The sequence below is a fragment of the Cherax quadricarinatus genome, chromosome 5 (genome assembly GCF_038502225.1).
Source record: "Cherax quadricarinatus isolate ZL_2023a chromosome 5, ASM3850222v1, whole genome shotgun sequence".
NCBI classification, from domain to species: Eukaryota; Metazoa; Arthropoda; class Malacostraca; order Decapoda; family Parastacidae; genus Cherax; species Cherax quadricarinatus.
The window spans coordinates 3,527,095-3,552,824 of record NC_091296.1 but is presented as its reverse complement, the minus strand read 5'-3'; the positions used below and the strand labels follow the sequence as shown (position 1 = coordinate 3,552,824).

Sequence of the window (25,730 nt, the reverse complement as noted above, 5' to 3'; positions counted from 1 at the left end):
TCTCACAACGAAAGCCAAACCAAGGCTGATCTGTAGGCTTTGTCACATATTGCCGGTGAGGAATGTGTTCTTGTTGCAGATTAAGGATGTGTCCAGTGAAGGCTTTCACTTGGTTGTCAACATCCCCTGGAGAAGAGCATTCCAGTTTCGGTGGTATGAGAGCAGAGCAAAGGGCTGGGCCAATTACCTCCTCTTTCCCATAGCCAGGTTGTGCGTGTGGACTTCACCTGTTCTGTTGGGATCTTAAGTGTGGTAAAACAGCCTTGTGGTCAGACGATCCAACGTACCCTGAGGGGTTGACAAGGACTATGCCTCTTCTGCCAGATCACTCACCTACTGGGTCAAGGGAGGAGCCAGAGATATGAGTAGGGAAATCAACAAAGTTTCTCATGTCAAACACTGCAAGAAGGTCATCAAAGTCCTCTGTATAAGGTGCTGGTTGAGGTCACCAACAATTATAATATGTTGACAGTTGTGTTGTAGCAGAAGGAGTCAATATTTTCCATTAGGAAGTTGATAGGTCTGCATGTTGCCACTGAGGTCTGCACATTGTACAAATGCTAGTACAGAGGTACTTTAGTGTTTATACAGAGCTTGAAGAACATCATTTCAAGATGTGTAGGGGTGGCAACATCTATGTGCTGGGCATGAACACTTTTAGAGAAGCACACAGCAAATACCACCTCCTGCCCCCTGCCTGCCTGTCTCTTCTCATCCATGAGGTGTAGCCAGCAATTCTTTTTTGCAAAATTTTTCTGGAGTCCTGTCATCCAAAAATGTTTCAACAACAGCTATCATGTCGGGACGTCGAGTGTTCACAAAGCTATGTGTGAGCTTCCAAACATTAGTAATGAAACTCTAATGCTGAAACCTCTGACCTGTTGGCCGACAGGACTGCCTCTCTGATAGCCCTCTCTCTCTCTCTCTCTCTATCTGTCTCTTCTGCTCTCTCTCGCTCTCTCTCTCTCTCTCGCTCTCTCTCGCTCTCTCTCTCTCTCTCTCTCTCTCTCTCTCTCTCTCTCTCTGCCCCCTCTCTGTCTCTCTTCTCTGTCTCTCTTCTCTCTCTCTCTGTCTCTCTAATTCTGCTCTCTCTCTCTCTCTCTCTCTCTCTCTCTCTCTCTCTCTCTCTCTCTCTCTCTCTCTCTCTCTCGTATTGAAGAGGATAACGTATTGTGTTCTTTTCACACTTAAGTTCCATTGAATATCTTACACATTGATTTTTCTCTCTTTACCACTGAGAATCACAGGTTGGATCACCTCAGTGGTGTGGTAGATAGTGTTGAAATCATTTAACCAACACCACAGATGTGTACCACTGAGAATCATAGGTTGGAACACCTCAGTGGTGTGGTAGATAGTGTTCAAACCACTTAACAAACACCACACATGTATACCACTGAGAATCACAGGTTGTAGTAAGAACTTGAGGCTCCAGACAGGGTGACGAGAATGTAAATATACTAATATAATCGTGTGCACTTTAAGGTTTGAGAATACTCTACTCAGTTTACATTCTGGGGTCCGGGGTTCGATCCCCGGCACGGGTGGAAACGTTAGGTATGTTTCCTTATTCCTGCTGCCCCTGTTCACCTAGCAGTAAGTAGGTACTTGGGTGTTAGTCACCTAACACCTAGCAGTAAGTACCTGGGTGTTAGCCACCTAACACCTGCTGCCTCTGTTCACCTAGCAGTCAGTAGGTACCTAGGTGTTAATCACCTTACACCTGCTGCCCATATTCAACTAGCAGTCAGTAGGTACCTGGGTGTTAGTCACCTAACACCTGCTGCCTCTGTTCACCTAGCAGTCAGTAGGTACCTGGGTGTTAGTCACCTAACACCTGCTGCCTCTGTTCACCTAGCAGTCAGTAGGTACGTGGGTGTTAATCACCTTACACCTGCTGCCCATATTCACCTAGCAGTCAGTAGGTACCTGGGTGTTAGTCACCGATTCTGATTAATGCTCTCCTAAATGCTCTACCTGCCTCACCTAAACATATAGCTATAAGCTATGCTGATGATATCATGATCCATACAACAGGGCATAAGAAGATGAATACCATTCTTAATGAAGTTCAAGCAATTTGTAATCGACTAGGCCTCATAATATCTTCCTCTAAAACTAAGATATTAACAAGCAAACGACATCCCCCACCCATCTATTTGCAGGGTGAAATCATTAGCTACGTTAAAACTTACAGATATCTTGGTGTAGATGTACCCTTTAACAAATCCACTATACCACAACTAAACAAGAAATGCAAAGCTAGGCTAAATGCTCTCAAAGCTGTTGCTGGCTACAATCCCAACTATGGTGCTAATGTGAGAATCGTGAGAATGATGTACATAGCCTATGTTAGGTCCTTAATTGATTATGCTGCTCCCATGTTGATATTAGCTAGAGAAAGTTCTCTCCGACCCTTGGAGTTAATGCAAAATGAAGCTCTCAGGATTATTCTTGGCTGTCCCAGATCTACAAAAGTTCTTAACATGAGGAAGGAGCTTGGTATTTCTAGTATCAGTGATAGGATTGTTGAAATTAACACTGCACTCGGTATTAGAATGTTGAGAAACGAACCAGACACTGTCACAGTGAATCTTACCAAGTGTCTAGAGGTAAATACACAGATCTAAATGGATTGTGAAAATGTGCAATTGCATTAAGTTTTATAACCTGCATGAACTGTATCACTGTAGGCAACAAGAGCATTTCACCCCTCCGTGGAAGATATGCTCATTTAATATCACATACCTACAAGTCCCTCCCAAGAAGCTCATTGCTAGTAATCCCTTCCTTAAATCTCTTGTTAGAGCAACTGCTCAAGAAGAAATTTCTCACCTAGCTGGTAGTAATAAGTTATCACAAGTTATATACACTGATGGATCTAAACAGGAGTCTTCTGGCAGGGCTGCATCTGCTCTTGTTGCCACCTCCCTAGTTAAGAACGATAATAAATTTGTTGAGTTAGGCATAAGAATTAACAACTGGGCGTCTACACTGCAAACTGAATTGTTTGCAATCCTAATGGCGCTAAAGCTAACCTATGACACTGAGCTTGACTCTATCATCATTACTGATTCTATGTCATCATTGAAGGCTCTGGCTCATATAATGACTCCAACAACATGCTCATTGGAGAAGCCAGGTATAGATACTCAAAAATTAGGGACAAAGGAATTAATGTACAATTGGTATGGATCCCATCACACATTGGATTACTCCTTCATGATAAAGTTGATATGTTAGCCAAGAAGAGTACCCAGAAGGAGAATGTAGAATATAACTTTGGTATAACTGTGTCTAGCATTAGGAATAATATTAGGAGAGAAGTAAATAATGAAAATTATTGTTATAGGAATGCAGTTAGAAGCTTGAGTAGATCTATAACCCACTATGATAACATGAACGTAGATAAGTATGTTTATGGAGCAACTTGCAATGTGAACAGACTGACTGATGTTGTAGTGGCCAGGCTTAGGCTTGGTTACAAGTACTGACTGATGTTGTAGTGGCCAGGCTTAGGCTTGGTTACAAGTACTGACTGATGTTGTAGTGGCCAGGCTTAGGCTTGGTTACAAGTACTGACTGATGTTGTAGTGGCCAGGCTTAGGCTTGGTTACAAGTACTGACTGATGTTGTAGTGGCCAGGCTTAGGCTTGGTTACAAGTACTTCTGGCAGTGTGATGTTGTAGTGGCCAGGCTTAGGCTTGGTTACAAGTACTTCTGGCAGTGTGATGTTGTAGTGGCCAGACTTAGGCTTGGTTACAAGTACTTCTGGCAGTTTGGGAGACACACAGATGATGATCAAACTAAATGTAAATTATGTGATCAGGCATATGGTCACTCTCTTGAACACTATGTGCTTAATTGTCCACTTATTGAGGAATACAGAGACAGACAGTATAATAACCTATGTGACATGTCAAGATATCTTATTAATGAAAATAAGATACCAAATATACTAAGCAAATTTCCTAAATTTGCTTGTAACAGATAAGTGAACTATAGATATGTAGATATAAATCCATATGTATTCCTGCTAACCCTTTGGGGCCTAGTTCCTAGGCCTTTTGTGTATCCATATGCTCTCGCGCTACCGTCCATAGGATGGATATGCTCTCGCGCTACCGTCCACAGGATGGATATGGGCGGCACAATAAACTAGCCGCTTCGGTGGCAAAATCTAAAATCTAAATTCTCTGTCTTTCACCACCCCTCCCCTCATGAAGGAGGGGGAAACAGACCAGCTGATGTTATGGCACCTAACACATAGTATGCCAAGGTCATTGTGTCACCTCGTGCTTGTCCTCTCCTAAGGTGCCACACTCCCCCCTCCCCCTCTTCCTCCCCCTCCTTCTACATCCACCGCACAGTAAAGACATATTATTATTTTTTAAATATTGCTTGATGTGGGTGCAAGGTGGCACCACTGTACTGTTATGTTGGAGTCAACTGAGAATAGTTTATAACTTTCCTCTCAGCCAGTGAGTAGGCAGAGTCATCTTATGGCGTCTTCTTATTGGCTGGGTCTTGTTCCGTGGCACCATGCCGGGGAGGGAACCATGGCACCATGCCGGGGAGGGAACCATGGCAACATGCCGGGGAGGGAACCATGGCAACATGCCGGGGAGGGAACCATACAATGCCGGGGAGGGAATCATGACACCATGCCGGGGAGGGAACCATACCATGCCGGGGAGGGAACCATGACACCATGCCAGGGAGGGAACCATGACACCATGCCGGGGAGGGAATCATGACACCATGCCGGGGAGGGAACCATGGCAACATGCAGGGGAGGGAACCATGACACCATGCCGGGGAGGGAACCATGACACCATGCCGGGGAGGGAACCATGACACCATGCCGGGGAGGGAACCATGGCACCATGCCGGGGAAGGAACCATGACACCATGCCGGGGAGGGAACCATGACACCATGCCGGGGAGGGAACCATGGCACCATGCCGGGGAGAGAACCGTGACACCATGCCAGGGAGGGAACCATGACACCATGCCGGGGAGGGAACCATGGCACCATGCCGGGGAGGGAACCATGGCAACATGCAGGGGAGGGAACCATGACACCATGCCGGGGAGGGAACCATGACACCATGCCGGGGAGGGAACCATGACACCATGCCGGGGAGGGAACCATGGCACCATGCCGGGGAAGGAACCATGACACCATGCCGGGGAGGGAACCATGACACCATGCCGGGGAGGGAACCATGGCACCATGCCGGGGAGAGAACCGTGACACCATGCAAGGGAGGGAACCATGACACCATGCCGGGGAGGGAACCATGGCACCATGCCGGGGAGGGAACCATGGCACCATGCTGGGGAGGGAACCATGACACCATGCCGGGGAGGGAACCATGACACCATGCCGGGGAGGGAACCATGGCACCATGCCGGGGAGGGAACCATGACACCATGCCAGGAGGGAACCATGGCACCATGCCGGGGAGGGAACCATGCCGGGGAGGGAACCATCGCACCATGCTGCGGAGGGAACCATGGCACCATGCCAGGGAGGGAACCATGGTACCATGCTGGGGAGGGAACCATGACACCATGCCGGGGAGGGAACCATGGCACCATGCCGGGGAGGGAACCATGGCACCATTCTGGGGAGGGAACCATGGCACCATGCTGGGGAGGGAACCATGACACCATGCCGGGGAGGGAACCATGGCACCATGCCGGGGAGGGAACCATGGCACCATGCCGGGGAGGGAACCATGGCACCATGCCGGGGAGGGAACCATGACACCATGCCAGGGAGGGAACCATGGCACCATACCAGGGAGGGAACCATGACACCATGCCGGGGAGGGAACCATGGCACCATGCCGGGGAGGGAACCATGGCACCATGCTGGGGAGGGAACCATGACACCATGCCGGGGAGGGAACCATGACACCATGCCGGGGAGGGAACCATGGCACCATGCCGGGGAGGGAACCATGACACCATGCCAGGAGGGAACCATGGCACCATGCCGGGGAGGGAACCATCGCACCATGCTGCGGAGGGAACCATGGCACCATGCCAGGGAGGGAACCATGGTACCATGCTGGGGAGGGAACCATGACACCATGCTGGGGAGGGAACCATGGCACCATGCCGGGGAGGGAACCATGGCACCATTCTGGGGAGGGAACCATGGCACCATGCTGGGGAGGGAACCATGACACCATGCTGGGGAGGGAACCATGGCACCATGCCGGGGAGGGAACCATGGCACCATGCCGGGGAGGGAACCATGGCACCATGCCGGGGAGGGAACCATGACACCATGCCAGGGAGGGAACAATGGCACCATACCAGGGAGGGAACCATGACACCATGCCGGGGAGGGAACCATGACACCATGCCGGGGAGGGAACCATGGCAACATGCCGGGGAGGGAACCATGGCTCCATGCCAGGGAGGGAACCATGACACCATGCTGGGGAGGGAACCATGACACCATGCCGGGGAGGGAACCATGGCACCATGCCGGGGAGGGAACCATGACACCATTCCGGGGAGGGAACCATGGCAACATGCCGGGGAGGGAACCATGACACCATGCCGGGGAGGGAACCATGGCAACATGCCGGGGAGGGAACCATGACACCATGCCGGGGAGGGAACCATGACACCATGCCGGGGAGGGAACCATGGCACCATGCCGGGGAGGGAACCATGACACCATGCCGGGGAGGGAACCATGACACCATGCCGGGGAGGGAACCATGGCACCATGCCGGGGAGAGAACCGTGACACCATGCCAGGGAGGGAACCATGACACCATGCCGGGGAGGGAACCATGGCACCATGCCGGGGAGGGAACCATGGCACCATGCTGGGAAGGGAACCATGACACCATGCCGGGGAGGGAACCATGACACCATGCCGGGGAGGGAACCATGGCACCATGCCGGGGAGGGAACCATGACACCATGCTGGGAGAGAACCATGGCACCATGCCGGGGAGGGAACCATCACACCATGCTGGGGAGGGAACCATGGCACCATGCCGGGGAGGGAACCATGGTACCATGCTGGGGAGGGAACCATGACACCATGCCGGGGAGGGAACCATGGCACCATGCCGGGGAGGGAACCATGGCACCATTCTGGGGAGGGAACCATGGCACCATGCTGGGGAGGGAACCATGACACCATGCCGGGGAGGGAACCATGACACCATGCCGGGGAGGGAACCATGGCACTGTGCCGGGGTGGGAACCATGGCACCATGCCGTGGAGGGAACCATGACACCATGCCAGGGAGGGAACCATGGCACCATGCCAGGGAGGGAACCATGACACCATGCCGTGGAGGGAACCATGACACCATGCCAGGGAGGGAACCATGACACCATGCCGGGGAGGGAACCATGGCAACATGCCGGAGAGGGAACCTTGGCACCATGCTGGGGAGGGAACCATGACACCATGCCGGGAAGGGAACCATGGCACCATGCTGGGGAGGGAACCATGACACTATGCCGGGGAGGAAACCAATGCACCATGCCGGGGAGGAAACCAATGCACCATACCGGGGAGGGAACCATGGCACCATGCTGGGGAGGGAACCATGGCAACATGCCGGGGGGGGAACCATGACACCATGCTGGGGAGGGAACCATGACACCATGCCGGAGAGGGAACCTTGGCACCATGCCGGGGAGGGAACCATGACACCATGCCGGGGAGGGAACCATGACACCATGCTGGGGAGGGAACCATGACACTATGCCGGGGAGGTAACCAATGCACCATGCCGGGGAGAGAACCGTGACACCATGCCAGGGAGGGAACCATGACACCATGCCGGGGAGGGAACCATGGCACCATGCCGGGGAGGGAACCATGGCAACATGCAGGGGAGGGAACCATGACACCATGCCGGGGAAGGAACCATGACACCATGCCGGGGAGGGAACCATGACACCATGCCGGGGAGGGAACCATGGCACCATGCCGGGGAAGGAACCATGACACCATGCCGGGGAGGGAACCATGACACCATGCCGGGGAGGGAACCATGGCACCATGCCGGGGAGAGAACCGTGACACCATGCCAGGGAGGGAACCATGACACCATGCCGGGGAGGGAACCATGGCACCATGCCGGGGAGGGAACCATGGCACCATGCTGGGGAGGGAACCATGACACCATGCCGGGGCGGGAACCATGACACCCTGCCGGGGAGGGAACCATGGCACCAGGCCGGGGAGGGAACCATGACACCATGCCAGGAGGGAACCATGGCACCATGCCGGGGAGGGAACCATGACACCATGCCGGGGAGGGAACCATGGCACCATGCCGGGGAGAGAACCGTGACACCATGCCAGGGAGGGAACCATGACACCATGCCGGGGAGGGAACCATGGCACCATGCCGGGGAGGGAACCATGGCACCATGCTGGGAAGGGAACCATGACACCATGCCGGGGAGGGAACCATGACACCATGCCGGGGAGGGAACCATGGCACCATGCCGGGGAGGGAACCATGACACCATGCTGGGAGAGAACCATGGCACCATGCCGGGGAGGGAACCATCACACCATGCTGGGGAGGGAACCATGGCACCATGCCGGGGAGGGAACCATGGTACCATGCTGGGGAGGGAACCATGACACCATGCCGGGGAGGGAACCATGGCACCATGCCGGGGAGGGAACCATGGCACCATTCTGGGGAGGGAACCATGGCACCATGCTGGGGAGGGAACCATGACACCATGCCGGGGAGGGAACCATGACACCATGCCGGGGAGGGAACCATGGCACTGTGCCGGGGTGGGAACCATGGCACCATGCCGTGGAGGGAACCATGACACCATGCCAGGGAGGGAACCATGGCACCATGCCAGGGAGGGAACCATGACACCATGCCGTGGAGGGAACCATGACACCATGCCAGGGAGGGAACCATGACACCATGCCGGGGAGGGAACCATGGCAACATGCCGGAGAGGGAACCTTGGCACCATGCTGGGGAGGGAACCATGACACCATGCCGGGAAGGGAACCATGGCACCATGCTGGGGAGGGAACCATGACACTATGCCGGGGAGGAAACCAATGCACCATGCCGGGGAGGAAACCAATGCACCATACCGGGGAGGGAACCATGGCACCATGCCGGGGAGGGAACCATGGCAACATGCCGGGGGGGGAACCATGACACCATGCTGGGGAGGGAACCATGACACCATGCCGGAGAGGGAACCTTGGCACCATGCTGGGGAGGGAACCATGACACCATGCCGGGAAGGGAACCATGGCACCATGCTGGGGAGGGAACCATGACACTATGCCGGGGAGGAAACCAATGCACCATGCCGGGGAGGAAACCAATGCACCATGCCGGGGAGGGAACCATGGCACCATGCCGGGGAGGGAACCATGGCACCATGCCGGGGAGGGAACCATGGCATCATGCCAGGGAGGGAACCATGACACCATGCCGGGGAGGGAACCATGACACTATGCCGGGGAGGAAACCAATGCACCATGCCGGGGAGGGAACCATGGCACCATGCCGGGGAGGGAACCATGACACCATGTCGGGGAGGGAACCATGACACCATGCCGGAGAGGGAACCTTGGCATCATGCCGGGAAGGGAACCATGGCACCATGCCGGGGAGGGAACCATGACACTATGCCGGGGAGGAAACCAATGCACCATGCCGGGGAGGGAACCATGGCACCATGCCGGGGAGGGAACCATGGCACCATGCCGGGGAGGGAACCATGGCACCATGCCGGGGAGGAAACCAATGCACCATGCCGGGGAGGGAACCATGGCACCATGCCGGGGAGGGAACCCTGGCACCATGCCGGGTAGGAAACCAATTCACCATGCCGGGGAGGGAACCATGGCACCATGCCGGGGAGGGAACCATGGCACCATGCCGGGGAGGGAACCATGACACCATGCCGGGGAGGGAACCATGACACCATGCCGGGGAGGGAACCATGACACCATTCCGCCGAGGGAACCATGGCACCATGCCGGGGAGGGAACCATGACACCATGCCAGGGAGGGAACCATGGCACCATGCCGGGGAGGGAACCATGGCACCATGCCGGGTAGGAAACCAATGCACCATGCCGGGGAGGGAACCATGGCACCATGCCGGGGAGGGAACCATGGCACCATGCCGGGGAGGGAACCATGGCACCATGCCGGGTAGGAAACCAATGCACCATGCCGGGGAGGGAACCATGACACCATGCTGGAGAGGGAACCATGGCACCATGCCGGGGAGGGAACCATGGCACCATGCCGGGGAGGGAACCATGGCACCATGCCGGGGAGGGAACCATGACACCATGTCGGGGAGGGAACCATGACACCATGCCGGAGAGGGAACCTTGGCATCATGCCGGGAAGGGAACCATGGCACCATGCCGGGGAGGGAACCATGACACTATGCCGGGGAGGAAACCAATGCACCATGCCGGGGAGGGAACCATGGCACCATGCCGGGGAGGGAACCATGGCACCATGCCGGGGAGGGAACCATGGCACCATGCCGGGGAGGAAACCAATGCACCATGCCGGGGAGGGAACCATGGCACCATACCAGGGAGGGAACCATGACACCATGCCGGGGAGGGAACCATGGCACCATGCCGGGGAGGGAACCATGGCACCATGCTGGGGAGGGAACCATGGCACCATGCCGGGGAGGGAACCATGGCACCATGCCGGGGAGGAAACCAATGCACCATGCCGGGGAGGGAACCATGGCACCATACCAGGGAGGGAACCATGACACCATGCCGGGGAGGGAACCATGGCACCATGCCGGGGAGGGAACCATGGCACCATGCCGGGGAGGGAACCATGGCACCATGCCGGGGAGGAAACCAATGCACCATGCCGGGGAGGGAACCATGGCACCATACCAGGGAGGGAACCATGGGAGGTGCTATTGGACCTCATGTGTAAATACGTCCACATTAGTATCTTTCTTGAAGCTTTGAAGACTGAGTAAGTCAATTTACTGAGGTACAGGTACACATAACTACAATTATCATAGTGTAAATTACTTATTCCCATAATAATAATAATAATAATAATAATAATAATAATAATAATAATAATAATAATAATAATAATCTTTATTGCTACCAGTACATGATACAACTTATACAGACCATAGCTGACATCAGTGACATACTACTATAGAGAAAGCTGCTTGTTATGCTGAGCATTTCCCGCAAATTAGGTTAATTTTTGTCCTAGGAGCAACGCTATGTGACCTTTATGGGTTTAGTGCTGAGTTATGATTATAATAATTGTTAGGTAAGACACATATGCAACAGTTAGGTATCCGTTGTTTCAGACAACGGAACAATGCTCTTCTCCAGACTGAGGGACTGACCACCTCAAAACTTTAAGGGTGATGGACTGATTACATCGTCTTCAAGTATCTTCTGCTTCTATCAACTTTTCTGTACTCGACTGAAGAAGCCTACTGTGTAGGCGAAACGTTTCGAAATAAAGATACCTAACTGTTGCATATGTGTCTTACCTAACAATCTGTCGGTATTTTATACCATTTTAATGTTCATAATAATTGTCCCCAGGATGCGACCCATACCAGTCGGCTAACACCCAGGTACCTATTTACTGCATGGGGTCCTTGTGAATGTTGCAGCGCTTATAGTAGGTTTTCCTGGAGTATCTTAGGTTAGTATATAATGTAGCGCCACTATAGGTGTATAAAAATCATTTGAAATAGTCACATTGACTTTATTTGGTCATGCAAGTTTAAATCTGCGTCATGTACTGTGCATGTGTGCCATCACTGTGCACTGTGACTCGACCCCTGCAACCACAGATAGGTAAATACAATCTTCGTGAAGATTTTTGCAACTGTTTGGAATTTGTACTTTCGTAAATAACATCTTTCAAAGTTAATGATATACATTGTAGAAATTGAAAGCAACTGAGTTTGAAATTATATCGCCGATTTTTAGTGTAAAATTATATAACAGATTTAACCTTTCCCCCATCAGAAAAAAATTTGTAACCCCGGTTATATCACATAATTTTTGCTCGTTTGGTTCTGATTAAAAATTAAAATTTCGTTTTATTAGAAATCAGTTTATTTGATCAAACATAAAATTTACGCAAGACATTGTATATATTCTCTTCATGTGTATGTACAGAGAGCAGCATTGTATATACATTGTATATACATTGTATATACATTGCATATACACTTAGAGTGTAGCAGAGTGAGATGACCAAGAGAGGGTATAAATTGAGGGTGGTAGAAAGAGGGTGTTCGGGTGGTCCCTGGAAGGGTTGAGGGAAGGTTGGTAAAGGTTTAAGTGTCTGAACATCCAATAGGCTTATGGGAACGTGGTGGATCAGAGTAATTGGAGATAAGCGGTTTTCATTGTTTAATGTGCTGTTGGAGTGTGAAGGACTTCAGGGGAAACTGGATAGTTAGACTTGAGTCCTGGAGGTGGGAAGTACACTTCCTGCACTGTGAAGGAGAGTGTGGGGATGATGCAGTTCAGGTCATTTGAACTGTAATGTCTGCACACTCAGGCAAGACAGCTGTTGAATGAATAATGGTGGATGTGTTTCCTTAATTTTCGGGGACCTGCTGTCTTGGTGGAAGTCGGCCGTTGTGTTAATTAAAACAAATGGAATTTACCTTAATCCTTATTTTTTGTTATACATGTATATTGAAGGAGACCTTAAGTATGCAGCAATATTCCAGCCTAGAAAGGACTAGTAACCTGAAGAGTTATCATCATGGGCTTGGTATCTCTCATTCATTAGGGATTTGCCGGTACTTCCGGCCCGGGTCTTCTCCAGATGGTGACCTGGCGGGTATCTCTCTCTCTCTTGTTTTGAAAGTACTAGTTATCCAACCTAACATTTTTCTTGTAGTCACGTTCCTTGAACATGAGATCTTCTGACACCTTATCACTCCCAGGTCTCCCACACTCGACTTCAGTTCTATTGAGTGGCTTGAGTTTTTCTTTTGCTCCAGTCTTTGTTTTAATTTCCTCCCTTTTCTGGGACGGGGACGCAGGGGGCGGTGATCAGAAGCATCTCCAGGCAAGCGCCTTCATTCTCTAACGCAGTAACTGAAATTTGTCCGCACTGAACATCATATTGGTGTCATTAGCCCACTGGAAGCAGTTTACCTCAGCTTGCAGGCTCACCATGTTTTCTATGGCTATTTCACTGTATCTTTCATAAGGTTTTGTGTTTCTTGCACTGTCACTGTATCTTAAATAGACGTGTTTCTTGTAGGCTTCTTCTCTGTATCTGATAAAGGTTGTATTTCTTGAAGGCTGTGTCTTTGTATCATACAAAGGTTCTTACTGACCACTTTACTATACATCTTACAAAGGTATTTCTTGCAAGCTGTCACTGTACCATACAAAGATTGTTTAATACAGGCTGTCGCCTACAAGAAAAGGCATGTATCTTACAAAGGGTCGTGAGTCTTACATCTTACAAGGGTAACGTTTCTTGCAGATTGCTCCACTGGATCCAGAGTAAGTTACCAGACTTGCCTATCACCAACTTCACCAATGACTGGAACGACGGTAGAGCGGTGGGTGCTCTGGTTGATGCTGTGGCTGCTGGTCTGTGTCCAGACTGGCCTGACTGGGTCCCGGCTGACTCCCTCGCTAACGCTACTGAAGCTATGAACATTGCTGACAACTGGCTCGGTGTGCCTCAGGTGAGACTCATACTGACTTTACTACTACTACTACACTACTACTACTACTACTACTACTACTACTACTACTACTACTACTACTACTACTACTACTACTACTACTACTACTACTACTACTACTACTACTACTACTACTACTGCTACTACTACTACTACTACTACTACTACTATACTATTACTATACTACTACTATTACTATAACTACTATTCATTGTGGTAGTCTACAAGCCTCCGGATGCAACATCCCAGCAATTCCAGGAACAGCTGTTAAAAATTGACCACTCTGGAAAATCTTCCAGCTCCTGCACCCAACATCTTGCTCCTGGGGGATTTCAACTTAAGGCACCTAAAATGGAGGAATATAGCAAATAATATTGTTGCAGTAATAACACCAGGAGGCAGCTCTGATGAAAACTCACACTCACACGAGCTTTTAAATCTCTGCACAAAATTCAATTTAAACCAGCAAATAATAGAGCCTACTAGACTGGAGAATACACTAGACCTCATCTTCACTAACAATGATGATCTGATAAGAAATGTCACCATATCAAAAACAATATACAGTGGAGCCCCGCATAATGATTACCTCCGAATGTGACCAATTATGTAAGTGTATTTATGTAAGTGCGTTTGTACGTGTATGTTTGGGGGTCTGAAATGGACTAATCTACTTCACAATATTTCTTATGGGAACAAATTCGGTCAGTACTGGCACCTAAACATACTTCTGGAGTGAAAAAAATATCGTTAACCGGGGGTCCACTGTACTCAGATCACAACATAATTGAGGTTCAGACATGTATGCGTGGAGCCCCAGACCGACATAATGAGACTAGTCACGAGGGAGCATTCACCAAATTTAACTTCAATAACAAAAACATAAAGTGGGACCAAGTAAACCAAGTCCTAACCGATATAAGCTGGGAAGATATACTAAGCAACACAGACCCCAACTTATACCTAGAACAGATTAACTTGGTGGCACTCGATGTATGCACAAGGCTTATTCCTCTAAGAAAAAGGAGGAGTAGATGTAAAATAGAAAGAGACAGGCGCTCCCTTTACAGGCGACGGAAAAGAATAACAGAGCGGCTAAAAGAGGTCAATATATCTGAAATGCGTAGGGAGACACTGGTCAGAGAAATAGCAAGCATTGAACTTAAGCTAAAGGAATCTTATAGGAGTCAGGAATCGCGGGAAGAACTAAAAGCCATAAATGAAATCGAAAGAAACCCAAAGTATTTCTTCTCCTATGCCAAATCAAAGTCGAGAACAATGTCCAGTATTGGACCCCTACTTAAACAAGATTGGTCCTACACAAATGACAGCAAGGAAATGAGTGAGCTACTCAAGTCCCAATATGACTCAGTTTTTAGCAAGCCGCTAACCAGACTGAGAGTCGAAGATCAAAATGATTTTTTTATGAGCCACAAAATTTGGTTAACACAAGCCTATCCGATGTTATCCTGATGCCAAATGACTTCGAACAGGCGATAAATGACATGCCCATGCACTCTGCCCCAGGGCCAGACTCATGGAACTCAGCGTTCATCAAGAACTGCAAGAAGCCCCTATCACGAGCCTTTTCCATCCTATGGAGAGGAAGCATGGACACGGGGGTCGTCCCACAGTTACTAAAAACAACAGACATAGCCCCACTCCACAAAGGGGGCAGTAAAGCAACAGCAAAGAACTACAGACCGATAGCACTAACATCCCATATCATAAAAATCTTTGAAAGGGTCCTAAGAAGCAAGATCACCACCCATCTAGAAACCCATCAGTTACACAACCCAGGGCAACATGGGTTTAGAACAGGTCGCTCCTGTCTGTCTCAACTATTGGATCACAACGACAAGGCCTTAGATGCACTAGAAGACAAAAAGAATGCAGATGTAATATATACAGACTTTGCAAAAGCCTTCGACAAGTGTGACCATGGCGTAATAGCGCACAAAATGTGTGCTAAAGGAATAACAGGAAAAGTCGGTCGATGGATCTATAATTTCCTCACTAACAGAACACAGAGAGTAGTCGTCAACAGAGTAAAGTCCGAGGCAGCTACGGTGAAAAGCTCTGTTCCACAAGGCACAGTACTCGCTCCCATCTTGTTCCTCATCCTCATATCCGACATAGACAAGGATGTCAGCCACAGCACCGTGTCTTCCTTTGCAGATGACACCCGAATCTGCATGACAGTGTCTTCCATTGCAGACACTGCAAGGCTCAAGGCGGACATCAACCAAATCTTTCAGTGGGCTGCAGAAAACAATACGAAGTTCAACGATAAGAAATTTCAGTTACTTAGATATGGTAAACACGAGGAAATTAAATCTTCATCAGAGTACAAAACAAATTCTGGCCATAAAATACAGCGAAACACCAACGTCAAAGACCTGGGAGTGATCATGTCGGAGGATCTCACCTTCAAGGACCATAACATTGTATCAATCGCATCTGCTAGAAAAATGACAGGATGGATAATGAGAACCTTCAAAACTAGGGATGCCAAGCCCATGATGACACTCTTCAGGTCACTTGTTCTATCTAGGCTGGAATATTGCTGTACACTAACAGCACCTTTCAAGGCAGGTGAAATTGCTGACCTAGAAAATGTACAGAGAACCTTCACGGCGCGTATAACGGAGATAAAACACCTCAATTACTGGGAGCGCTTGAGGTTCCTAAACCTGTATTCCCTGGAACGCAGGCGAGAGAGATGCATGATTATATACACCTGAAAATCCTAGAGGGACTAGTACCGAACTTGCACACGAAAATCACTCACTACGAAAGCAAAAGACTTGGCAGACGATGCAACATCCCCCAATGAAAAGCAGGGGTGTCACTAGCACGTTAAGAGACCATACAATAAGTGTCAGGGGCCCGAGACTGTTCTACTGCCTCCCAGCATACATAGGGGGATTACCAACAGACCCCTGGCAGTCTTCAAGCTGGCACTGGACAAGCACCTAAAGTCGGTTCCTGACCAGCCGGGCTGTGGCTCGTACGTTGGTTTGTGTGCAGCCAGCAGTAACAGCCTGGTTTATCAGGCTCTGATCCACCAGGAGGCCTGGTCACAGACCGGGCCGCGGGGGCGTTGACCCCCGGAACTCTCTCCAGGTAAACTCCAGGTAAACTACCACTACTACTACTACTCTAATATTACTATACTACTACTACTATTACTATAACTACTACCACTATTACTACTACTTCTACTATTTGTTATTATTATTATTTACTGCTAAGCTCGCTTAGGAATAGTCAAGAATGGTTCAAGTGGAGGGCAGCTCCAGTGCCTTGGATCAAATTGACGTTCACTGGCATCAAGGCACGGCCGTGAAATAGCATGGTACCCTGAGTACTGTGTTAATAATGGCAAGCATCATGGCCCCAGCTGCCCAGGCCCAGAACACACCTCCTAGATAAATAAGGAACTAATGAAGAATTAAGAGACAGGGAAATCTTCCAGGGTTAAGACGAGTATTGAACAAGTCTGACAAGGAAATCTTCCAGGGTTAAGACGAGTCTTAAACAAGACTGACAAGGAAATCTTCCAGGGTTAAGACGAGCCTTAAACAAGACTGGCAAGGAAATCTTCCAGGGTTAAGACGAGTCTTGAATAAGTCTGGCAATCAAATCTTCCAGGGTTAAGACAAGTCTTAAACAAGTCTGGCAAAGGAATCTTCCAGGGTTAAGATGAGTCTTGAACAAGTATGGCAAGGCAAGGCTTGAGAGTTAAAAACATCATATGAAAAACTAGACACCTAAATGCTGCCAGAATTATTATGCACTATTTATCAATAAGAAAAAGTAATAAACTCGATTTTTGTAATGTATTCGACTCAAATTCCCCCCGGCCCTTAATTATGAAACGTTCAAATCTGCATTTCCCTAGGCATGTGTATGTCCCGTACGGATTTAGTGCTTCTCCGTAAATATAGTACAGGTTAGCCATCACTAATCTGGCAATCAGTTATCCGGTTCCATCAGTAATCCGGCACTAATTTCGGCTAGCATATTTTCAAATTTCATCATTATACTGACCCAAATCATTATAATGACTCATATTTCATCATTATGCTGACTAGAAACTGTGCAGATGGTTGTAAATCAACAGCAGCAAGCCAGTGGAGGAGAAAGCAGTGATGAAAATGAGGAGAGTTGATAGGTTAATTAAGTGTATTCTAACCTAACCACTCTGTAATCTGGCAAACTCACTAATAAGGCACACTACAGGTTCCAATGATGCCGGATTAGTGATGGTTGACCTGTACCTGTACTGTAGATATCACCTATGGATGACCCACGTTAACCCAATAATACTAATGTCTTAAGACTGTCTGGCTTGTTTCCAATAGAGGTCCTTTATTAATGGTGACCTTAGGATGCGACCCCACACACCAGTTGACTAGCACCCAGGTACTTGCTTACTGCTAGGTGAACAGGGGCAGTAGGTGTAAGGTGGTTAGCACCCAGGTACCTTCTTACTTCTAACTGAACAGTGACAGCAGGTGTAAGGCTACTAACACCCATGTACCTACTTACTGCTAGGTGAACAGGGGTGCAACAGGTGTGAAGAAAATATGTCCAATAAATCCACTCCTCTGGGAATCGCAGCCCAGTCCCTCAGTGTGTGAGCTGAGACCGCTACCAATTTGGGGCAGGGGGCCACCAACAGCAACAGCCTAGTTGACCAGGCAAGCACCAGACGAGCCTGGCCATGGGCCAGGCTCAGAAAGTAGACAAACTCTCGAACTCTTCAAAGGTAATTGAGTGGAGAACACCTGCGCATAGCAAAGAAAAAGAAATGATTTTCTGCTTTATATATTTATACAGAGAATATTTTGCTTGTAAGTTCCCATTTGTAATTACCTATTTGTAGCTAAAGGTGCAGATCCTAGTGGAAATAGGACCCCACTGGAAGTAGGTCACTGTAATTTACACATATGTTACTATGTATGATAATCTGTGTAAGTGTATTTATGTGTTTCTGTACCTAAATAAAGTTACATTCTTTGACCATGGTGTCCTATCTTCAGTAATTAGTTCATGATATATAATATGTGTTTCAGCTGATCACACCAGAGGAGATGGTGAATCCAAGCATCGATGAGCAGTCCATGATGACTTACCTGTCCCAGTATCCCAACTGTAAACTCAAGAGTGGTGCTCCTCTCAGACCTCGCACCAACCCTGGCAAGTAAGTTGTGTGGGAGAGAGAGAGAGAGAGAGAGAGAGAGAGAGAGAGAGAGAGAGAGAGAGAGAGAGAGAGAGAGAGAGAGAGAGAGAGAGAGAGAGAGAGAGAGAGAGAGAGAGAGAGAGAGAGAGAGAGAGAGAGAGAGAGAGAGAGAGAGAGAGAGAGAGAGAGAGAGAGAGAGAGAGAGAGAGAGAGAGAGAGAGAGAGAGAGAGAGAGAGAGAGAGAGAGAGAGAGAGAGAGAGAGAGAGAGAGAGAGAGAGAGAGAGAGAGAGAGAGAGAGAGAGAGAGAGAGAGAGAGAGAGAGAGAGAGAGAGAGAGAGAGAGAGAGAGAGAGAGAGAGAGAGAGAGAGAGAGAGAGAGAGAGAGAGAGAGAGAGATCGAGAGAGAGAGAGAGAGCAGGAGAGAGAGAGAGAGAGGGAGCGAGAGAGAGAGAGAGAGAGAGAGAGAGAGAGAGAGAGAGAGAGAGAGAGAGAGAGAGAGAGAGAGAGAGAGAGAGAGAGAGAGAGAGAGAGAGAGAGAGAGAGAGAGAGAGAGAGAGAGAGAGAGAGAGAGAGAGAGAGAGAGAGAGAGAGAGAGAGAGAGAGAGAGAGAGAGAGAGAGAGAGAGAGAGAGAGAGAGAGAGAGAGAGAGAGAGAGAGAGAGAGAGAGAGAGAGAGAGAGAGAGAGAGAGAGAGAGAGAGAGAGAGAGATGGAGAGAGAGAGAGAGAGTGAGAGAGAGAGAGAGAGAGAGAGAGAGAGAGAGAGAGAGAGAGAGAGAGAGAGAGGGAGAGAGAGAGAGAGAGAGAGAGAGAGAGAGAGAGAGAGAGAGAGAGAGAGAGAGAGAGAGAGAGAGAGAGAGAGAGAGAGAGAGAGAGAGAGAGAGAGAGGTGTGTGTGTGTACTCACCTATTTGTACTCACCTATTTGTGGTTGCAGGGGTCGAGTCCTAGCTCCTGGCCCCGCCTCTTCACCGGTTGCTACTAGACCCTCTCTCTCCCCGCTCCATGAGCTTTATCAAACCTCGTCTTAAAACTGTGTATGGTTCCTGCCTCCACTACGTCATTTTCTAGGCTATTCCACTGCCTTACAACTCTATGACTGAAGAAATACTTCCTACTATCTCTCTGACTCATTTGTGTCTTCAACTTCCAATTGTGGCCTCTTGTTTCTGTGTCCCCTCCCTGGAACATCCTGTCCTTGTCCACCTTGTCTATTCCACGCAGTATTTTATATGTCGTTATCATGTCTCCCCTGACCCTCCTGTCCTCCAGTGTCGTCAGGCCGATTTCCCTTAATCTTTCTTCATAGGACATTCCCTTAGCTCTGGAACTAACCTTGTTGCAAACCTTTGTACTTTCTCTAGTTTCTTGACGTGCTTTATCAAGTGCGGGTTCCAAACAGGTGCTGCATACTCCAGTATGGGCCTGACATACACGGTGTACAGTGTCTTGAATGATTCCTTACTAAGGTGTCGGAATGCTGTTCTCAGGTTTGCCAGGCGCCCATATGCTGCAGCAGTTATCTGATTGATGTGTGCTTCCGGAGACATGCTCGGTGTTATACTCACCCCAAGATCTTTCTCCTTGAGTGAGGTTTGCAGTCTTTGGCCACCTAGCCTATACTCTGTCTGTGGTCTTCTGTGCCCTTCCCCTATCTTCATGACTTTGCATTTGGCAGGATTAAATTCGAGAAGCCATTTGCTGGACCAGGTGTCCAGTCTGTCCAGGTCTCTTTGAAGTCCTGCCTGGTCCTCATCAGATTTAATTCTCCTCATTAACTTCACATCATCTGCAAACAGGGACACTTCTGAGTCTAACCCTTCCGTCATGTCGTTCACATATACCAAAAATAGCACTGGTCCTAGGACCGACCCCTGTGGGACCCCGCTCGTCACAGGTGCCCACTGTGATACATCATTACGTACCATGACTCGTTGTTGCCTCCCTGTCAGGTATTCTCTGATCCATTGCAGTGCCCTTCCTGTTATATGCGCCTGATGCTCTAGCTTCTGCACTAATCTCTTGTGAGGAACTGTGTCAAAGGCCTTCTTGCAGTCCAAGAAGATGCAATCAACCCACCCCTCTCTCTCTTGTCTTACTTCTGTTATTTTATCATAAAACTCCAGAAGGTTTGTGACACAGGATTTGCCTTCCGTGAATCCGTGCTGGTTGGCATTTATACTCCTGTTCCGTTCCAGGTGCTCCACCACTCTCCTCCTGATAATCTTCTCCATAATTTTGCATACTATACACGTCAATGACACAGGTCTATAGTTTAGTGCCTCTTTTCTGTCTCCTTTTTTGAAAATGGGAACTACATTTGCTGTCTTCCATACCTCAGGTAGTTGCCCAGTTTCCAGGGATGTGTTGAAGATTGTGGTAAGTGGTACGCACAACATATCTGCTCCCTCTCTAAGGACCCATGGAGAGATGTTGTCCGGTCCCATTGCCTTTGAGGTATCGATGTCCCTTAGCAGTTTCTTCACCTCCTCCTCATCTGTATGTATGTCGTCCAACACTTGTTGGTGTATTCCTTGTTGGTGTCCCCATCTGGTCTGTCCCCCCAGAGTCCTTCCTGTCTCTACTGTAAATACTTCCTTAAATCTCGTGTTGAGCTCCTCACATACCTCTTGATCGTTTCTTGTGAGTTCCCCACCTTCTTTCCTCAGCCTTATCACCTGGTCCTTGACTGTTGTCTTCTTCCTAATGTGGCTATACAGCAGTTTCGGGTCAGATTTGACTTTCGATGCTATGTCGTTTTCATACTGTCTCTGGGCCTCCCTCCTTATCTGCGCATACTCGTTTCTGGCTCTTCTACTAATCTCCTTGTTTTCCTGGGTCCTATGCCTCCTGTACCTTTTCCATTCTCTGTTGCACTTAGCTTTTGCCTCCCTACACCTTCGGGTAAACCAAGGACTCGTCTTGGTCTTCCTATTATTTCTGTTTCCCTTGGGAACAAAACTTTCCTCTGCCTCCTTGCACTTTGTTGCCACATATTCCATCATCTCGTTTACTGATTTTCCTACCATTTCTCTGTCCCACTGAACCTCCTGCAGGAAGTTTCTCATACCTGTGTAGTCCCCCCCTTTTATAGTTTGGCCTGTCCCCTTCAGTTCCTGTTACCTTCTCCACTTGTAACTCTACTATATAGTCAAAACTCAGAACCACATGATCGCTAGCTCCAAGGGGCCTCTCGTAAGTGATGTCCTCGATGTCTGAACTGCTCAGGGTGAACACAAGATCCAGTCTTGCTGGCTCATCCTCCCCTCTCTCTCTGGTTGTGTCCCTGACATGTTGATGCATGAGGTTTTCAAGTACCACATCCATCATCTTTGCTCTCCATGTTTCGGGACCCCCATGTGGCTCCAGGTTTTCCCAGTCGATCTCCCTGTGGTTGAAATCGCCCATTACCAGTAGCTTTGCTCTGCTCGAGTGAGCTCTTCTTGCCACCTCAGCCAGTGTGTCCACCATCACCCTGTTGTTTTCTTCGTACTCCTCTCTTGGCCTCCTGCAGTTCTGTGGTGGGTTATACATCACTCCAATGACTACTTTATGTTCTCCGGACTGAATTGTACCTACAATGTAGTCTCTTTCTCCAATCATGTCCATGCCTTCCATTTCCTCAAATCCCCATTGGTGTTTTATGAGCAGTGCAACCCCTCCTCCCCCTCTACTCCTTCTATCTTTCCTCAGGATCTGATATCCTGTTGGGAAGATTGTGTCTGTTATTATCTCAGCGAGTTTTGTTTCTGTGACTGCTATGATGTCTGGGGATTTTTCACTGATTCTTTCATTCCACTCCTCATGTTTATTCATTATTCCATCCGCATTTGTGTACCAAACCTTTAGTTTCTTTTCTATCATTGTGGTCATGCAAGTGTATTGGGGTTGGGGGAGGGAGAGCCTTGGTGGGGGCCTATATGGGGCTGTGGTGTAGGTGGGGTATGTGCTGATGGGGGTGGGGTCAGAATGCCCATAAGGGACAGCTGTTGGGGTGAGGTTTGTGATAAGGGGGTTGGTGGCAGAGGGAACAGTGAGTGGGTTGGAGTATAGGTTGCTCAGTTGCGTTGGGAATGTCGCGGGTGGGGTCTTTTGGTGTGTGTGTGTGTATGTGTGTGTGTGTATGTGTATGTTTGTGTGTGTGTGTGTGTGTGTGTGTGTTTGTCAATAACATGAGAGGTTTGTGAACAACATAATGGTCACTCAAGAAAATGTTTATTAATGAGTAGAAGTATAAGATAAATATGGTGTTGCAGGTGTGTGGACCACCTTCACTAGTAGACACTTCCTTTACTTTCTCTTGCCAAATCGGTCACAGTATTTTTTGACCTTATCGTCCAGTTATTTATCCTTTCTGTATGGTTATTATTATTATTATAGTAATTATTATTATAATAGTAATTATAATTATTTTAATAGTAATTATTATTATAATAGTGATTATTATTATTATTATTATTATTATTATTATTAATTATTCATGGGGGAGCTGTACATCCACATAGGTCATGTAGCACCCATGGTATGAGAGACAGCTTGGTTTGATCCAAGGAAAGGAAGGGTAGCTCCAACTCTGTGTATCAAGAGCCTTTGACTAGCATCAAAACACTCCTTCCTGAAGAGCATTACTCTATTTCTAATAAGGACTTCATCTTTTTTTTTTTTTTTTTGTTTTTGTTTTAGTTAGCCTTTCGGTGTAGGTGTTTAGACCAGAGCCAGGAATGTGTTAGGAACATGTATGTGACATGATATATACCTGTAGGTTACCTGTAGCTGAATCCTACAATGGACACTCTTTCCCTATGGCCCGGTCCTAGACCATGCCTTGTGTTGGATGGTCTGACCCATTAGGCTGTTTAGGGGGGTGTTACTGAATGCAGTCCAGAGTGTGCAACATGGCTTGGCTCATTATCATTACTGATGGTATGAAATGCCATCAGTAATAATCAGTATATCAGTACAGATTATCCTGGGTGGCTAACCTTCCCTGGGTTAAAAATCCCAACAAAATCTTGTCTTGCATCAATAATTGATGTCAATAATTAATCCATCAGTACAGACAGTCCTCATTGACACTGACTTTCTCAGTTTATCCTGGGTGGCTAAGCATCCTGGTTAAAAATCCCAACAAAAATCTTACCTTGCATCAATAATTATATAATTGATGTATACCATCAATAATGATACTTATCTGACACTGCATCAGCTAGGTTGATTAAGAACTTCCCCCCAGCAACTAGTCTGGTACCATCTGGTAGTCAGGAAAGAGATAAAAGCATTTTATATACAAAAACACCTTGTTTTAAGTACAGTAGTTACTACTACCTGCAATTACCTGAAAATTTAAAATCATAAAACTGGTCTTGCAAGCAAGTGAATGAAAGTTTGAGGCAAGTGAAGAGTTAATTTAAATGCTTAAATACTAGGTCAGGATAAGATGGAGAAATTTAGAAGGTAAAAATATTAAAAAATGGTGAATTGCAAGAAAGTGAACTCTTTTGTAGTATTGAAATTTGAATTGTAGTGTATATCTTTATATGTAGAGTAGTAAATACATGTATATCTTTTTATATATAGCATATGTACAGTATATGTATGTATATCTTACATATATATATATCTGTTTATTTATTTTCAACACAGCCATGGGGATGGTAGACACGAAGCCCGAGGCCTTTCCGACTATTCATAGTTCATCAGGAGCTTGCAATAGGAGGCAGAAAAATGTGGTCAACAGCAGCTTACTGTCACAAAAGCAGCAACCATTAAGCTGCTGACAGATTCCAATAGTTTTTTACCTCATTTCTCCACTCCCTCTTATTACAAGCTCCAAATGAGTATCAGTAGTCCAAAAGGCGTTGAGCTTCATTTCCAGTTCCATGGCTGTGTTGCTCATGTTTATTTATAGATTCTTTACAAATGCTTAAGCCTTTCTAGTATTCCTTATTATAAAGCGTAGTCTGTACTAGTGAAGTATTGCTCTAAGTATGTGAATCACCAGTGTGTTCTTATGATTTCCAGTCCGTCAGGGAACCCAATGTAAGTAACTGTATTGTTGCCAGCCAATGTTAACTTGCAAGATAGTGGAATAATGTTAACTTGTAACATAGATGAATAATGTTAACTTATAGTGGAATAATGTTAATTTATCGCATAGTGGAATACTGTTAACTTTTTAAATAATGGAATAATGTTAACTTGTCACATAGTGGAATAATGTTAACTTGTCACATAGTGGAATAATGTTAACTTGTCACATAGTGGAATAATGTTAACTTGTCAAATAGTGCAATAATGTTAACTTATTACATAGTGGAATAATAAGAAGTTTAACATAGACTGGTTAGAGGATCCTTTCTTGGCTGGCGTTGACTGGTAGCTTCCGCACGTTACCTGAGCTTGGAGGTGTTGCTAGTCCCATAACACATAGTTGAGGCTTTTGTTCACTGTGATGCTCTCATCTCCTTGGATAACAATTTTCATCAGTGTACAGGGCATCCCTAACTTACGAATACCCTGAGTTACAAACATCTACAATTACCAACGAGGCTTTTAGGAACCAGTTAAATTTTTCTACTCGCCAATACCAGTGGGACTTCCAGAAAGTTATTAAATTATCCGATTCGCCACTTCACAGCGACCCACAGTTATGAACACATTTGAATGTGAAATGTCAAATTAAATTTTTACGATTGCCAGTCAGTGGTTACATACACATGAAACATAACCACTCTTTGTAGTATTGGTATAAAGAGGAAAATAGGTCCTGAGTTACATACTCCTTGTTTGTAAACAGGAGCACCAGGAGC

General features: G+C 47.8%; 1 protein-coding gene across 9 annotated transcripts in view; it reads left to right on the top strand.

Annotated features, from left to right (window-relative positions):
* The window catches only part of cher (filamin protein cher), a 482,745-nt gene that overhangs the window by 194,594 nt on the left and 262,421 nt on the right, over window positions 1–25,730 (top strand). For all 9 annotated transcript variants that reach the window (XM_053771249.2, XM_053771248.2, XM_053771247.2 and 6 more), the window contains exons 3-4: window positions 13,530–13,737; window positions 18,819–18,946. In XM_053771249.2, the coding sequence (XP_053627224.2) occupies window positions 13,530–13,737; window positions 18,819–18,946 (336 nt within the window). The remainder of the gene's footprint in view (window positions 1–13,529; window positions 13,738–18,818; window positions 18,947–25,730) is intronic.